Raw genomic sequence first — 17,648 nt, 5'->3', positions numbered from 1 at the left:
TAAGGTGGATATCGATCCAACACCTGCTGCTTATTCAAACCAGCCCACTGGGCACAGACGTCAGTTCAACATCTAGTTTCTATTTACATTTCTTTGATTCGTCAACTAAAGTGAATTTAACATGAAATCTACACAAAATGTCACCTGTCATTGGATTTCGGTTGCAAGTTGGGTGAAACACTAAATGTTACCTGTCATTGGATATCGGTTGCTGGTTGGGTGAAATACAAAATGTTACCTGTGGAAACAATGTTTATTCAATCAGTGGGAGGCTTGTAAATTCCCCCAGGAAAGTGGAACGAGGAACTCTTCTTTGAGACAATGATAAACAGCAATCCTTGGGAGAGTTGTGGTGGATATTATAAAATAAGGATCTGCTGGAGTCCAAGTCAAACCAAGATTCTTTATTTCTGAGCTCAGAGAGAATAACAGAGTCACAGCGCAGTGTAGACAGTCTGAATTCCTGAAGCATTGAGTGATTAGCAAATATCTTTATAGTTTCCTGTTCCTGGGCGGGACTTTATTCATACAAGGACACAGGTGCAAATTGGTTTGCAACACAGGATGATAGTCCCAAAAACAGGAGCTTATAATAGGACAGTTTCACAAGGTTAGTCACATACTCAGTTATGTGGACACACAAACATTTTCCATTACAGAGTCTGAACATTTTCATTTCATTAAATCATCAGTGGGCTACAATGCAAATGTCAACAATGGAACTAATGCATCACATCCAAATATCACTTGATTATCTGTAGTGCTGGAGGAATGACACACCCAGATAAACACAAAGAGTTTAAAAAAGGACCGTTTAAACACATGGAATCTGATCTACTCTGTATTCAAACTGACAGACTCCATATTCACTTCATGTTTTCTAATAGAAACAAACAAATATATGTTTGAGTATACCCTGTACCATTTAATTTCATCTGGTAAAGACAGGTAAACACATTGTCAGTCAACAATATAAGACAACGGGAGCACTGTGTATGTTCTCTGATGAATTTTAAGTCAATGTGATGTGAAATATCAATATACACGCTAAGAGAAGTAATTTCTCTCTCCTGTGTGGATTCTCTAATGACGTTTAAGTGACTTATGAGTAATATGTTTTCCCACAGTCTGAGCTTTTCTAAGCCTTCTCCTCTGTGTGCAGTCTAATGTGTTCTTTCAGGCTTCCTAAATGGGCAAAAGCTTTGCAACCTGGGCGGAGTGGTAAGGCTTCTGCCCTGTGTGTATTCTCATGCTTTTTCAGGTTTCCTCTCTGGTTGAAACACTTTCCACATTGGGAGCAGTGGTAAGGCTTCTCTCCTGTGTGTATTCTCTCATGTTGTTTCAGCTCCCCCGACCGGTTGAAACACTTTCCACATTGGGAGCAGTGGTAAGGCTTCTCTCCTGTGTGTATTCTCTCATGTTGTTTCAGCTCCTCCTACCGGTTGAAACACTTTCCACATTGGGAGGAGTGGTAAGGCTTCTCTCCTGTGTGTATTCTCTCATGTTCTTTCAGCGTCCCCGACCGGGAGAAACACTTTCCACATTGGGAGCAGTGGTAAGGCTTCTCTCCTGTGTGTATTCTCTCATGCCGTTTCAGGTGTCCTCTCTGGTTAAAACACTTTCCACACTGGGAGCAGTGGTAAGGCTTCTCTCCTGTGTGTATTCTCTCATGTTGTTTCAGATCCCCTGAATGGATGAAACATTTTCCACATTGGGAGCAGTGGTAAGGCTTCTCTCCTCTGTGTATTCTCTCATGTTGTTTCAGCACCCTCAACCGGTTGAAACACTTTCCACATTGGGAGCAGTGGTAAGGCTTCTCTCCTGTGTGTATTCTCTCATGCCGTTTCAGGTGTCCTCTCTGGTTGAAACACATTCCACATTGGAAGCAGTGGTAAGGCTTCTCTCTTGTGTGTATTCTCTCGTGAGCTTTCAGGTTTGCTTTCTGGTTGAAACTCTTTCCACATTGGGAGCAGTGGTAAGGCTTCTCTCCTGTGTGTATTCTCTCATGTTGTTTCAGCACCCTCAACCGGTTGAAACACTTTCCACATTGGGAGCAGTGGTAAGGCTTCTCTCCTGTGTGTATTCTCTCATGCCGTTTCAGGTGTCCTCTCTGGTTGAAACACATTCCACATTGGAAGCAGTGGTAAGGCTTCTCTCTTGTGTGTATTCTCTCGTGAGCTTTCAGGTTTGCTTTCTGGTTGAAACTCTTTCCACATTGGGAGCAGTGGTAAGGCTTCTCTCCTGTGTGTATTCTCTCATGTTGTTTCAGCACCCTCAACCGGTTGAAACACTTTCCACATTGGGAGCAGTGGTAAGGCTTCTCTCCTGTGTGTATTCTCTCATGCCGTTTCAGGTGTCCTCTCTGGTTGAAACTCTTTCCACATTGGGAGCAGTGGTAAGGCTTCTCTCTTGTGTGTATTCTCTCGTGAGCTTTCATGTTTACTCTCTGGTTGAAACACTTTCCACAGTGGGAGCAGTGGTGTCGTCTTGCTAGTTTGGACGTCCCTGGCTCTGGTTCCTCCGAGTCTGGTCTTTCTCCTGCCAAAGACAGTGTTATTTTTAAATAGAGACCCGAATGAAACCACATGATAAAACAACCTTGCTACGAGGGTAAATCCTAAATCAGATCTCTCAATAACCCGAGGCCAGTTTTAACAATCTTAGTGTGATTTTAAAACAAATGTAGAGCTTCCTGGTAATTACTGCTATGTTTACATTACTTATTTTATTCATCCTGTTTTACAAGTCAGAACACAAAAACCTGGACAGTTCTAGGACACTGAAGACACAGACGTCGCTGGATTCCAATTGAACAGGTGGTTCTAAATATATAACTTTCATAGCTGTATGATACAGAATGTGACCTACACACTTCCTTAAACATAAAATAACTAAAGAAGTAATTTTGTGTGGAAGTCCAAAACTTGTTTTTACGTCGCAGATACAAAGCACATCAGTAACATCTCCCCGTTGTTGAAAGGGTTCGACACATTGCTGTTTAAATGGACCAATTTCTTACTTAGACATTCACAGATGTTCAACATTTTGATTATCGCTGATGTCATATTTTGGGTAAATGTTCCTAAAACTGATAGTAACAACAAAAAAACAAAATATAAATGCAACATGTAAAGTGTTGGATGTTTCATGAGCATCACTGTTAGTCAACATTTATTCTTTGCCAAGATAATCCATCCACCTGACAGGTGTGGCATATCAAGAAGCTGATTGAACAGCTTGGTTATTACACAGGTGCACCTTGTGCTGGAGATAATTAAAGGCTACTCGAAAATGTGCAGTTTGTTCACACAACCTCTGCGATCCAACTCATCCCAAACCATCTTGATACAATACATTAGATTCAAAGGTACCAAAAAGTACAGTAAAAATTACTTCCATCTCTGGAAATGTGGGGGATTGTGTCGGGGGATTGTGTAGGCCAGGTCATCTGATGCAGCACTCCATCACTCTCCTACTTGATCAAATAGCTCTTACACAGCCAGGAGGTGTGTTGGGTCATTGTCCTGTTGAAAAACAAATGACAGTGGGACTAAGCCCAAACCAGATGGGATGGCATATAGCTGTAGAATGCTGTGGAAGCCATGCTGGTTAAGAGTGACTTATGTTCATCTACTCCTCGTCTCACAAAGACATGACGCTCAGATCCAAAAATCTCAAATTTGGACTCATCAGACCCAAGGACAGATATCCACCGGTCTAATGTCCATTGTTCGTGTTTCTTGGCCCAAGCAAGTCTCTTCTTCTTCTTCTCCTTTAGTAGTGGTTTCCTTGCAGCAATTCGAACATGAAGGCCTGATTCACGCAGTCTCCTTGTTAATCTCCTTGTTAATCTAGCCACCGTGTCAGATTTCAAAAAGGCTTTACGGCAAAAGCGAACTATGCGATTATCTGAGGACAGCACCCCATCAAACAAACACATGACAATCATATTTCAACCCACGACAATCATATTTCAACCCACCAGGCGCGACACAAACCTCAGAAATAATGATATAATTCGTGCCTTACCTTTGAAGAGCTTCTTCTTTTGGCACTCCAATATGTCCCATAAACATCACAAATGGTCCTTTTGTTCGATTAATTTCGTTGTTATATCTCCAAAATGTCCATTTATTTGGCGCGTTTGATTTAAAAAAAACACTGGTTCCAACTCGCCCAGCATGACTACAAAATATCTAATACGATACCTGTAAATGCTGTCCAAACATTTCAAACAACTTTCCTAATCCAACTTTAGGTATTTTAAAACGTAAATAATCGAGAAAATTTAAGATGGGATAAACTGTGTTCAATACCGGATAAAAACAACGTGAAGCGCGTGACCTGGAGTGCGCATCAAAACATTAGAGAGCACTAGGCTGGACCCTCGTTCTGAATAGCCGAACTTCTTCATTTCTCTAAAGAAAAACATCAACCAATTTCTAAAGACTGTTGACATCTAGTGGAAGCAATAGGAACTGCAACCAAGTGCCACACAAAACCATTTGAAAACAGAGTCACCTCAACAACAAAAAATTCCTCCTGGATGGTTTGTCCTCGGGGTTTCACCTGCCAAATAAGTTATGATATACACACAGACATTATTTTTACAGTTTTAGAAACATTAGAGTGTTTTCTATCCAAACCTACCAATTATATGCATATCCTAGCTTCTGGGCCTGAGTAGCAGGTAGTTTACTTTGGGAACGCTTTTCATCCGGACGTGAAAATACTGCCCCCTATCCCAAACAGGTTATAGGGAAAGAAATTCCACAACTTAACTTCTAAAAAGGCAATTAATTGAAATGAATTCCCGGTGACTACCTCATGATGCTACAGTCCTCCTTTAAGACTCCATAATGTTTCATCATTAGATGGTACAGTCCTCCTTTAAGACTCCATAATGCTTCATCATTAGATGCTACAGTCCTCTAAGTCTCCACCATGTTTAGAATGTGTCTGGAAGCGCTACTCTATCTATTCTACTCTCATCCTTTCGGTTTTAATAATATTTAATAATAATAATAATGTTATAATAGGTAATAACTAACTTTAATAACTAGGGTTAATACCTGCCTGGCGCCCCAACAAAATCTTCATATTTACCCCCCTCTAACAATACCGCTACAGAATTAGCGTAGTAGGCCATGTAACTTAAGGTAATCAGAAATATGTATTCCTTGCCACCCATTCTGAAACTAACTGCAGCTCTATGTTAAGTGTTGCAGTCATTTCAGTCGCTGTAGTAGCTGACGTGTACAGTGTTGAGTCATCCGCATACATAGACTCACTGGCTTTACTCAAATGTCATTGGCATGTTGTTGGTAAAGATTGAAAAAAGTGAGTGCCAAACAGCTGCCCTGGGGAATTCCTGATTCTACCTTGATTTTGTTGTACAGGCTTCCATTAAAGAACACTCTTTGTGTTCCGTTAGACAGGTAGCTCTGGGGCGGCAGGTAGCCTAGTGGTTAGAGCGGTAGGCCAGTAACCGAGAGATTGCTGGATTGAATCCCCGAGTTGACAAGGTAAAACTCTGTCGTTCTGCCCCTGAACAAGGCAGTCCTAGGCCATCATTGAAAAAAATAATTTGTTCTTAACTGACTTGCCTAGTTAAATAAAGGTTACATTTTAAAAGAAAAACTCTTTATCCACAATATAGCAGGGGGTGTAAAGCCATTTTTATCATCAATTTCTCTCAGCCAATCAGTCACTTGTAAGTGCTGTGCTTGTTGAATTAACTTCACTATAAGCTAAAAGTCTATATTTGTTTACTGTAAAATAGCATTGTATCTGGTCAAATATTTTGTTTCCAAAATTGTAAGGGTCGGTAACAGGCTGATTGGTCGGCTATTTAAGCCAGTAAAGGGAGCATTACTATTCTTGGGTAGTGGAATGACTTTAGCTTCCCTCCAGGCCTGAGGGCACACACTTTCTATTAGCCTTAAATTAAAGACAAGGCAAATAGGAATGGCAATATCGGACGCTATTATCCTCAATTTTCCATCCACGTTGTCAGACACCAGTGACTTGTTATTGTTGATTTTATTTGCGCAAAATTTCATTGAAGATGCTCCAAAGATTTTTACTATCATTCTTCATGCCATTTATCTTTGTTTCATAGTGTAGTTACTCTTTATATTCAGTTTAGTCAAATTATTTCTCAATTTGCAATAGTTTTGCCAATCAGTTATACAGCCAGACCTATATGCCATCTCTTTTGCCTCCCTCTTCATCATACCATTTTTTAATTACTCATCAATCCACGTGGATTTAACAGTTTTTACAGTCATTTTCTTAATGGGTGCATGCTTATTAGTAACTGGGACAAGCAGTTTCAAATGTGTCACGGGCAGTGTCTGGTTGCTCCTCATTACACACCACGGACCAACAAATATTATTTACATCAACAACATAGCAAAAATGTATGACCTCTTATACACAATATTAGTCCCAGCCTTTGGAACTGTGGTTTTCCTAGACATGGCTCCTATATTGTGATCACTACATCTGATGGATCTGGATACTGCTTTAAAACCCATTTCTGCAGCATTAGTTAAGATATGATCAAACCATGTTGATGATTTCATTCCTCTACTGTTTGTAACTACCCTGGTAGGTTGATTGATAACCTGAACAAGGTTGCCGGCACTGGTTACAGTTTGAAGCTTTTGCTTGAGTAGGCAGCCTGATCACAGCTTTCCTCCAGTATTAGTTAATTAATTACCAAAGTCCTGAGTTTAGTTTGCCTGTTCTACAGTCTAGTAAAGATAGGGGCGTTGACTGCGACAGGCAATGTAACATCCATAATGTTTTAAGGAAAAGTTTTTGTAAAACAAGCACCTTACATTGGATCATCTTGAAACTTTCTCTCCAAAGCTACCTTTCATCAAGGTTTTATATGGTCTATTGGTTTCTCTCTTTTCATTGGCAGAATCCTTTTTCAGTGTTATGATATTCATAACATCCATATACACCAGTCTATCTTCCTGTCAACTAACAGAACTCTGCTGGTTATCCTGGTAACAGATACCGGTGGGCAGATCTATTGTATTTGTTCAAACTAAACTACAGCACTTACTTTGATGAGTCAAATCTGATCCTTTCTTCTCTTCTCCTCCTCTCACAGTTCCACTCAGCCCCATTGTTTTCCTGCAGTCCACCAGCAGCACAGACAACCTCTTCATACCCAGCAGTAAGGTGCTACCGGGAGAGGCATGACACAGGGACTCCGGGAGAGAGGAAGGGCTAGCGTTGTCCTGGTAACCATAAAGAGGAGACACAGACACATACCATTATGGATGCTGATGTCACTGTTGTCATAAACTGCTTTACAGAAACACAGCCCAGACCCAGATAGAGCAAGCTGTATGCTAGACCAGACCAAGCTGTACCATCTGGTGTTCTGAAATGGAGAGACTCTTCTCTGCCTCGTCAGCATCAGGATGTTGAGTCTCCCCAGAGGATCCACGATAGTCATGTCTCTCTCCTGTGTTAACGAGAACATCAAACAGATGGTGAACTTATTACCATCATCAATTATTACTGTCTATTACAGTCATAGGGTCTTATCAGAGGCATTAATATCTCTAAATTAATTGGGTGCCTTTTGTGTCCCTTGGATATTTTAAGTATAAATTATGCTCCATTATTACATTTTAAAAGCCTGTTATATATAATTAAATCTCATTTAAAAGTCCCAAAAATACATGTAGCAATGGCAGATTGACCCTTTAACAATTTAAATAGTACTGAACATCACACTGAAGTGAATAACTTAAGTAGAATGCCCCTTAAAAACCACACATTAATTCAACAACTGCATAGTTTGTGTCCCTGTTGAAGACAGTACTCACTGGTGCTAATAAGATATTCTGTATCCTCCTCTTTCACTCCCAAAACGTCTTCCTCCTTCACCTTTACTGAGATAGAACCTTTTAGAGAGGAAGAGTATGCTTTCTCTTCTTTCCCTATAACAGCCTCCTCTTCCATTCTGAAAGGTTCTTTCTCTCCTTTCACTGTAATATCCTCCTCCTCTTCCTCTTTCACGACAATGTTCAGCGGCAGAGCATCTTTCTCTCCTTTCACTGTAATATCCTCCTCTTCATCTTTCACGACAATGTTCAGCGCCAGAGCTTCTTTCTCCGTACAGCAGACATCCACTTCTTTAGCAGGGGATGAGTACTTTAATGAGCTCATGGTCAGGGATGTTAGCTAGCTAGTTAGCATTAGCGAATAGCCTAGTGCTAGGCTCAGTATCAATCTTTAACAAATTTGCAAATTTAACAAGCAAATTAGGTTCAAGTTAACGTCAACTGAAATGTGTTTTAAACACTGCGATTAGCTAATGCACATTAACATGGCCTAAAACGTCAATCTTTCAGTTTTATGTTGGCTAGCAAGCTACCGAGGTGGTTGAAAGAGTTGGCTTCTTGTTGTTCCTGAAGAAGCGTCCCGTCCAGTCCATTATACGTCACGAAAGAAGAGTCAACTGAAAGACGCTCGTCGCCATCTGCTGGCTGGAGTGGGTAACGCAGTTTGGAAACAATAGTTACAACACCTTTTGTATTGGAAAGAACGTCATAATTATTTAACAATGAGCTGATATATTTTCTCTGACGTCTTCCAAATAATACGTTCCGGTACACAGACGTAGAAGCTTAATATGAATATGATGTGACCATACTATTCCCTTAAAGCTACAATACAAAGCTACAACAGGTATAGTAGACATTACCATGAAATTCTTACTGACAAGCCCTTAACCAACAATGTAGTTAAGAAAAATAAGAGGTAAGAAAAAAAGTTACACAACAAAAAAAACTATACCGTGTTTACAGAGTCAATGTGGAGGCAATATACAGGGGGTACCAGTACAGAGTCAATGTGGAGGTTATATACAGGGGGTACCAGTACAGAGTTACTGTGGAGGCTGTATACAGGGGGTACCAGTACAGAGTCAATGTGGAGGCTATATACAGGGGGTACCAGTACAGAGTCAATGTGGAGGTTATATACAGGGGGTACCAGTACAGAGTCACTGTGGAGGCTATATAAAGTACCAGTACAGAGTCAATGTGGAGGCTATATACAGGGGGTACCAGTACAGAGTCAATGTGGAGGCTAAATACAGGGGGTACCAGTACAGAGTCAATGTGGAGGCTGTATACAGGGGGTACCAGTACAGAGTCAATGTGGAGGCTATATACAGGGGGTACCAGTACAGAGTCAATGTGGAGGTTATATACAGGGGGTACCAGTACAGAGTCAATGTGGAGGCTGTATACAGGGGGTACCAGTACAGAGTCAATGTGGAGGCTGTATACAGGGGGTACCAGTACAGAGTCAATGTGGAGGCTGTATACAGGGGGTACCAGTACAGAGTCAATGTGGAGGCTGTATACAGGGGGTACCAGTACAGAGTCAATGTGGAGGCTATATACAGGGGGTACCAGTACAGAGTCAATGTGGAGGTTATATACAGGGGGTACCAGTACAGAGTCAATGTGGAGGCTATATACAGGAGGTACCAGTACAGAGTCAATGTGGAGGCAATATACAGGGGGTACCAGTACAGAGTCAATGTGGAGGCTATATACAGGGGGTACCAGTACAGAGTCAATGTGGAGGTTATATACAGGGGGGTACCAGTACAGAGTCAATGTGGAGGTTATATACAGCGGGTACCAGTACAGAGTCAATGTGGAGGCTATATACAGGGGGTACCAGTACAGAGTCAATGTGGAGGCTATATACAGGGGGTACCAGTACAGAGTCAATATGGAGGTTGTATACAGGGGGTACCAGTACAGAGTCAATGTGGAGACTGTATACAGGGGGTACCAGTACCGAGTCAATGTGGAGGCTGTATACAGGGGGTACCAGTACAGAGTCAATGTGGATACTATATACAGGGGGTACCAGTACAGAGTCAATGTGGAGGTTGTATACAGGGGGTACCAGTACAGAGTCAATGTGGAGACTGTATACAGGGGGTACCAGTACCGAGTCAATGTGGAGGCTGTATACAGGGGGTACCAGTACAGAGTCAATGTGGAGGCTATATACAGGGGGTACCAGTACAGAGTCAATGTGTAGGCTATATACAGGGGGTACCAGTACAGAGTCAATGTGGAGGCTGTATACAGGGGGTACCAGTACAGAGTCAATGTGGAGGCTGTATACAGGGGGTACCAGTACAGAGTCAATGTGGAGGCTATATACAGGGGGTACCAGTACAGAGTCAATGTGGAGGCTATATACAGGGGGTACCAGTACAGAGTCAATGTGGAGGCTATATACAGGGGGTACCAGTACAGAGTCAATGTGGAGACTATATACAGGGGGGTACCAGTACAGATTTACTCTCTCAGTGAGATTGGTCTGTGGGTGATAGGCCGTGGTCAACTTCTGTCTCAGGTTCCATCTTTGGCAGGTCTCCTCAAAGAGATCAGAGACAAATTGGGAACCTCGATCAGACAGGATGTAATCAGGCACTCCCCAGCGAGTCAGGATCTCTCTTTCGTAAGGATGTTAGAGACGGTCCTCGCTGTGGCCTGACGCAGGGAAAAGAGCTCCACCCACTTTGAATAGTAATCAACAAAAACAAGCATGTACACATTCTGATTGGAGCTTCTAGGAAATGGACCCATCAAATCCACTCCTAACATTTCCCAAGGTCGGGTAACCACTGTTTGCTGCAACTTGCCAGCAGGCTTTCTACCTTCTGGTTTGTACATATAACAAACCTGACAGTTTCGGATGTGTGACTTCACATCCATGCTCAGATGTGGCCAGTACAGTACCACTTGCAACCGCTTGTAGGTTTTGAACCTGCCCAAATGACCAGCTAATGGGTCTTCATGGAAATGTTGAAGCAGTTGAAGGCGTATAGTTTCAGGTATGTACAATTGGTGGAGTGTTCTGTGAGGTAGTTGTACAACTCGGTAGACTTTGTCTTCATCGATGGTCAGCTTTGTGGTAGGATTGACCATCTTTTCTCCATCTTCCAGGATAGTCTGGTACAAAGCCTGTACTTCTGGATCATCCTGTTGGGCTTTCCATATGGCCTCATCAGAGATGGGGAGAGTCCGTTTTGGGCGAGTCTCGACTGCTTGACAGGACAGTAGCACATGTAAGATGAGGGCCACCGTTATCACAAGCAGGAGCTCTGGACAAGGCATCTGGAACAGTGTTGTATTTTCCTTTCCTGTATTCTACTGCAAAGGTGAACTCTTGCAACCGTAGAGCCCATCTTATGAGTCTGGTACTTGGTTTGTTGGTCTTGAACACCCACACAAGGGAGGAATGGTCAGTGACCACAGTGAAGTGTCTTCCCTCCAGGTAGTACCTCCACTTTTCCAAAGCCCAGACAACTGCAAGGCACTCTTGCTCGGTTGTGGAGTAGTTCCGTTCTGCTCCATTCAATGTCCGACTGGCGAATGCTAGCACTTCTTCAGTGCCAAGTCCAGTCTGTTGGACTAGGACAGCACCAAGTCCAACATCACTTGCATCAGTGTAAACAACAAAAGGGCAATCAAAGTTGGGATGACCTAAAATGGGAGGTGTGACGAGGTGTCGTTTCAGGGTTTCAAAGGAGGTCTGGCACTCTGCCGTCCATAGGAATTTCACTCCTTTTCGTTTCAACGCGTTGAGGGGTTCTGCCACCTGGGAGAAGTTCGACACAAACTGATGGTACCATCCAGCCATACCAAGGAACCGTTGAAGGGCCTTGAGTGTGGTTGGCACAGGGAAGTCTTGTACAGCCTTTGTCTTTTCAGGATCCACATGAATGCCGTCGAAAGACACAATATGGCCAAGGAACTTCAGGGAGGTTTGGCAGAAGTTGCTCTTCTTCATATTCAAGGTCAGACCAGCTTCTCTTAGCTTGTCCAACACTGCTTGAAGATCTTGAAAGTGTCTTTCTCTGTTCTGAGGGTAGATCATTATATCGTCCAGGTAGACGAAACAGATCTTCCCTTTGAGCTCACCTAACGCAATCTCCATGAGTCTTTGGAAAGTGGCAGGTGCATTCTTTAATCCAAAAGGCATCACCTTAAAGGAAAACAAGCCCTCAGCACAGACAAAAGCAGTCTTCTCCTTGCTTTCCTGGTCCATCTCAACCTGCCAATAACCACTATTGAGGTCAAGGGTAGTGAACACAACAGCGCCAGACAATGACTCCAGGATCTCATGGATGGTGGGAAGAGGATAGGCATCAGTCTGGGAAAAATTGTTTGTTGATCTTCCTATAGTCCACACAAAATCTAAGACCACCAGTCTTTTTTGGGTGATGAGGACAAAAGGAGCAGCCCAGGGAGAGGAGGAATGTTCTATTATATCTTGTGTTAACATATCATTAATGAGTCCCTTTTGGATGATTAGCGTCACTGGGGACAAACGATGTGGCTTTTGCTTGATCGGCATTTCCTGTGTAGGGAATACTTTGTGTTTCAGGAGCCCGGTGCGTCCCAGCTTTGAAGTACATACATCAGCGTTATTCTGCAGCTGTTCCAACAGCCTTAACTCCTCTGGCTGTTCCAGCTGAGCTCTTCTCACAGCCTGTAAAAAGGAGATCGTCAGAAGGATTATCAAGGGTTAGTGGTACCGGAGCAACGGCAGAGAAGACTGCCCCATTTGATCCCCAATCATGTAACTTCGTAGCTTCTGATTGGAAGAAATGCTTCTTGCTCGGATCGTATGGAAACCAGTAGCAATTGTGTGCGATATCAATCTGGGCACCACTGAAGTACATGAAATCAATTCCCAACACGACAGGAAAAGCAAGGTTCCTGGTTTGTAGGATAACAGAAGGAATCATATAGGAGCGGTTACACAGGCGGAACTCTACCTCTACCTCCATCCAAGTGGTCGTTTAGCCTCACCATCAGCCAGATAGAGTGGACCTTCTGTCCACGGCTTCAAGTTGTATTGTGGGCCTTTAACCTCCTTCCACAGTTTCTCATTGGACAGCGTGAAGGATGACCCGGTGTCCAGGATGGCTCTTCCTGCCCATGGGCCTATGGACAGGGGTAACACCAGTTGGTGGGGTATTAACTGAAAGGAAGGGGATGTCGATGGGGGGGGGGAGGCGTAGGCAGAGACTCTTGGGGTTTCAGCTCTGGTTAAAGCACCAGTGAGTGGGATGGTCATTCCTGCGAAGAGAGTTAGGTGTGTTGGCCTGTTGTGATTTGTGGTTTCTGGAAGGGTTTACTTGATACGGTCTTGGACAGGTAGCTGAAGAATGTCCCTTTTGGCTTTTGACAGAACATGAGAGGAGTCATGGCTGGAGACTCTGGCTGTTGTTGATGGTCTGTCTTGGGTAACTGTTTGGGGGTCTGTTTCTTTCTCTGGTCATATTGCTGTTGGCATTCTCTGTCCTTCTCAAACTGCTGTCCCAAGCGAACCAGTCCATCGATAGTGGTGACTCTTTCTCGGAGTTGACTGGCTAGTAGTGGGTTGATGTTCTTCAAGATCAATTTAATGACCTCTTCCTCCTCAATGCCAGGTTTCCACCTTCTGCACAGGGAGTGGTAACCGTATGCAAAGTCACGGATACTCTCTTTCTCTCTTTGTACTCGATTTCTGACTCTGTGTGCCAGCTCATCTGTGTAGTCCTCAGACAGAAATGCAGAGGAAAACTTGGCCTCAAAGTCAGCCCAGGAGGTAGTGGTGAGACGTGCCACATCCCACCAGTCTCGAGCTGTCCCATGCAACACATTCCTCAATGTGGCAAGGAGTTCGTTGTCAGCCAGGGGATTGAGGGCAAGAAAGTCACAACATATTTCCAGATATATTAATGGATCAGGACTGTCATCTTTTTTCCCCAAAGGTGGGAAATTGCAATTTAATGGGCATCGGCCACACAAGACGTCTACTCAAATCACCATGAACAAACGAGCTAGGAGGGATTGAGGAAGTAGAGGGGGAGGGAGTTATGGGACCATGAAAATGAACACCAGGATGCATGGTGGATTGCATCCTGCAAGGGGTGGCTGCAGCATGGCCTTGTATTGGCTGTTCAGAGGTGCCAGCTTGGCCCTCAGTGGTCTGAACAGAAGTGGACACCAGAGAAACTCTGTGCAAGGAGTTGTGCCTAATGGAGGCCATGTCCTCAGACACGTCATCCAACATTTTAGCACAATTAGAGAGCTCTGTCTGCAAGTGGTCTACAGTGTTAACCATCGGGGAAAAAACAGAATTAACGTCCTTGAGGACCTCAGTGTGGTGATGTTGCAGGCGCCATTGGAGAGTGCCAGTGAGTTGGTTTCGTTGGTAGTCAAACTGCCTGTCCATGGCACCAGTAATTTCCCGTCTTCCACTCTCACTGAGCTCTGTCAGCATGTGGGTTAGAGTGCTCAGTGAGTTTCGGAATTTCATGGCACTCTGTTGTTGCTCTTCCCTCAGACATTTGAATTTATGGTGGATAAGAGTTTGGAGATGTTGAGTCCGATGAATATCAAGGATGTCACCTTGAAGTTGTAAGACTACAACCTCTGGAGATAAACCAGACAATGGAGGAAGGTTGGGTGTCAGAGGGAGGGCTAGCTCAGTACTTCCACACAGATCCACGTCAATAAGTGAGTAACTGGTTAGACCTCCTGTGGCCTGTGGTCCAGACCGATCATTCAGATTCCCAGGGCTCTGGCCCAAATCAACTCCATTATCTCCATGCACATTATGATTTGTCTTGTCAGCTTGATGGTCAGAATGGCCCTGTGTATTCCCATTGACAGGTATGACATGGATGAGCACATTATCTTGGGGTGAATCCATTGTTTTAATTCCACACAAAAGATTTGCTTTGGTTAGTTCTCAATGTTGAGCTGTCCCATCTGGGGTGCCATTTTTTATGTAACGGTTCTGACTTGAGGTTATTATTTATAAGGGTGCCAGGTAGGTTGTGCCTACCAGAGAAAACATTGGTTTCTCCTTTTGGTTTGGGAGGGAATGAGTCCCATCTGGTCCGTCAAGTCTACACCAATACAAAGGACTTATGTAAAAGTCAGGATTGAAATAAAACTTTTCATAAACCCTTAAAACATTGGAAAGAACTTCAAAAACAACTATATTATTTTGTGTGGGTTGTATTAGCAACATCAATGATTACATACATATATAATAATATCACAATGAGTTCTGGTTCCTCCAGAAATGTCCTGTACCTCGGCCCTAAAAAGAGTCCAGCCCGGTAAAGGAGTTCAGGGAACTCCCTTGACCTTAGTCACGCAATGTTTGTCCGTTCATTCAGTGTAGCGTAAACCCAGTATTAATCATACAATCAGTATAACAATATTTTACCACAGAACTTTAAAGCGTATCAATTCTTACTAAGTCCTCAACTACAACTAACTACTGTTGTAATAACATATTAAAACATGTAATGACGCATTCACTGACTGTTGTCTGCCTGGGCTTAACCATACAATTTTGGCTTGTACTCTGTGTTATACCCTCCCTCTCTCTCTGTTTCTCAATATACTAACTGCACGGGAAACCCCCACCAGGGTGGCGGAATAAGATAAAACACACTGACAACCCATAAATATACACTGCTCAAGACCCTTTGGGATGGGCTCCAAAGACAAAGAACTCTGTCGAGAACCAATGGGATACTGACAACAGGCTGGAGAGGACTGTCTATCACCTACGAACAACCAACCAGGAGCCAGGACTACTAGAATCTACCTACGTCATTTCAATGTATAAATGTACTGCCCAAATATGTTGTACCTCCTCTTTTTCCGAAAGCTCCCTAAGGGTTGGACGAATAGGAGCCGTGCTGCACGTTTGCCAGATATCATCATGTCTGAATAAACGGCCTTTAATATACCGTATCCGCCTTGTCCAGAGTCTCATCTTGGTCTTGTTTCTCCAATAACTAATCATTAACACTACATAAATCATCACATCAAAACAAAATGAAATACCATATACAAAAAAAGGTTATAGTCAGTCCAGTCAGACAATCCAATCCGCCAACAGATCTCCAGCGGAGAAAGGCCACGAAGAACGGAGAGGTGTAGTCTACGGACGCAAAGAGTGGATCCGATCCTGGGTAAACTCTATTAGCCTACAAAACACACGTTTAACGGCAACAAAACACACGTTTAACGGCAACAAAACAAACGGAATAGAGAAGCGTCGGGAACTGAGGGTTGAACACATCCTCATTCACGTCTCCATCACAACCCCACTTTTGCGCAGTTGATGCTGGCTATTTAATTGGGAATTAAAGGGAAAGCACCCTATTGGAAGGAGAAGCACTGAGACGGTTCAGAAAAATTCAGGGCCTTCACAACACACTGACTAGACTCTACCCACACACTGACTAGACTCTACCCGCACACTGACTAGACTCTACCCACACACTGACTGGACTCTACCAACACACTCGCTAGACTCTACCCACACACTTACTAGACTAGACTCTACCCACACACTGGCTAAACTAGACTTTACCCACACACTGACTAGACTCTACCCACGAACTGACTGGACTAGACTCTACCCACACACTGACTAGACTAGACTCTACCCACTCACTCACTATACTCTACCCACACACTGAGTAGACTCTACCCACACACTCACTAGACTCTACCCACACACTCACTAGACTCTACCCACACTCACTAGACTCTACCCACACACTCACTAGACTCTACCCACACTCACTAGACTCTACCCACACACTCACTATACTCTACCCACACACTCACTAGACTCTACCCACACACTCACTAGACTCTACCCACACACTCACTAGACTCTACCCACACACTCACTAGACTCTACCCACACACTCACTAGACTCTACCCACACACTCACACATACCACACTGACACTTTAAGACACACACACTTTCACTCTTCACATAGGCCGCTATTGTCTGTGTACATATTACCTCAATTACCTCGTACCCCTGCACATTGACTCAGTTCTGGTTCTCCTTGTATATAGCCTCATTATTACCTCGTACCCCTGCACATTGACTCAGTTCTGGTTCTCCTTGTATATAGCCTCATTATTGCCTCGTACCCCTGCACATTGACTCAGTTCTGGTTCTCCTTGTATATAGCCTCATTATTACCTCGTACCCCTGCACATTGACTCAGTTCTGGTTCTCCTTGTATATAGCCTCATTATTACCTCGTACCTCTGAACATTGACTCAGTTCTGGTACTCCTTTAATATGGCCTCATTATTACCTCGTACCCCTGCACATTGACTCAGTTCTGGTTCTCCTTGTATATAGCCTCATTATTACCTCGTACCCCTGAACATTGACTCAGTTCTGGTACTCCTTTAATATGGCCTCATTATTACCTCGTACCCCTGCACATTGACTCAGTTCTGGTACTCCTTTAATATGGCCTCATTATTACCTCGTACCCCTGCACATTGACTCAGTTCTGGTACTCCTTTAATATGGCCTCATTATTACCTCGTACCCCTGCACATTGACTCAGTTCTGGTTCTCCTTGTATATAGCCTCATTATTACCTCGTACCCCTGCACATTGACTCAGTTCTGGCACTCCTTTAATATGGCCTCATTATTACCTCGTACCCCTGCACATTGACTCAGTTCTGGTACTCCTTTAATATGGCCTCATTATTACCTCGTACCCCTGAACATTGACTCAGTT

At 43.5% G+C, this 17,648-nt stretch overlaps 1 protein-coding gene across 1 annotated transcript in view; it reads right to left on the bottom strand.

Annotated features, from left to right (window-relative positions):
• Positions 1-17,648, bottom strand: part of LOC110494908 (zinc finger protein 721) — a 317,665-nt gene that overhangs the window by 37,766 nt on the left and 262,251 nt on the right. The window contains 1 exon segment of the mRNA XM_036948289.1: positions 1,252-2,404. Within this exon segment, the coding sequence (XP_036804184.1) occupies positions 1,252-2,404 (1,153 nt within the window).

The sequence above is a fragment of the Oncorhynchus mykiss genome, chromosome 17 (genome assembly GCF_013265735.2).
Source record: "Oncorhynchus mykiss isolate Arlee chromosome 17, USDA_OmykA_1.1, whole genome shotgun sequence".
NCBI classification, from domain to species: Eukaryota; Metazoa; Chordata; class Actinopteri; order Salmoniformes; family Salmonidae; genus Oncorhynchus; species Oncorhynchus mykiss.
Note: the sequence above shows the minus strand (reverse complement) of the source record. Positions and strands in the feature narration are given on the sequence as shown.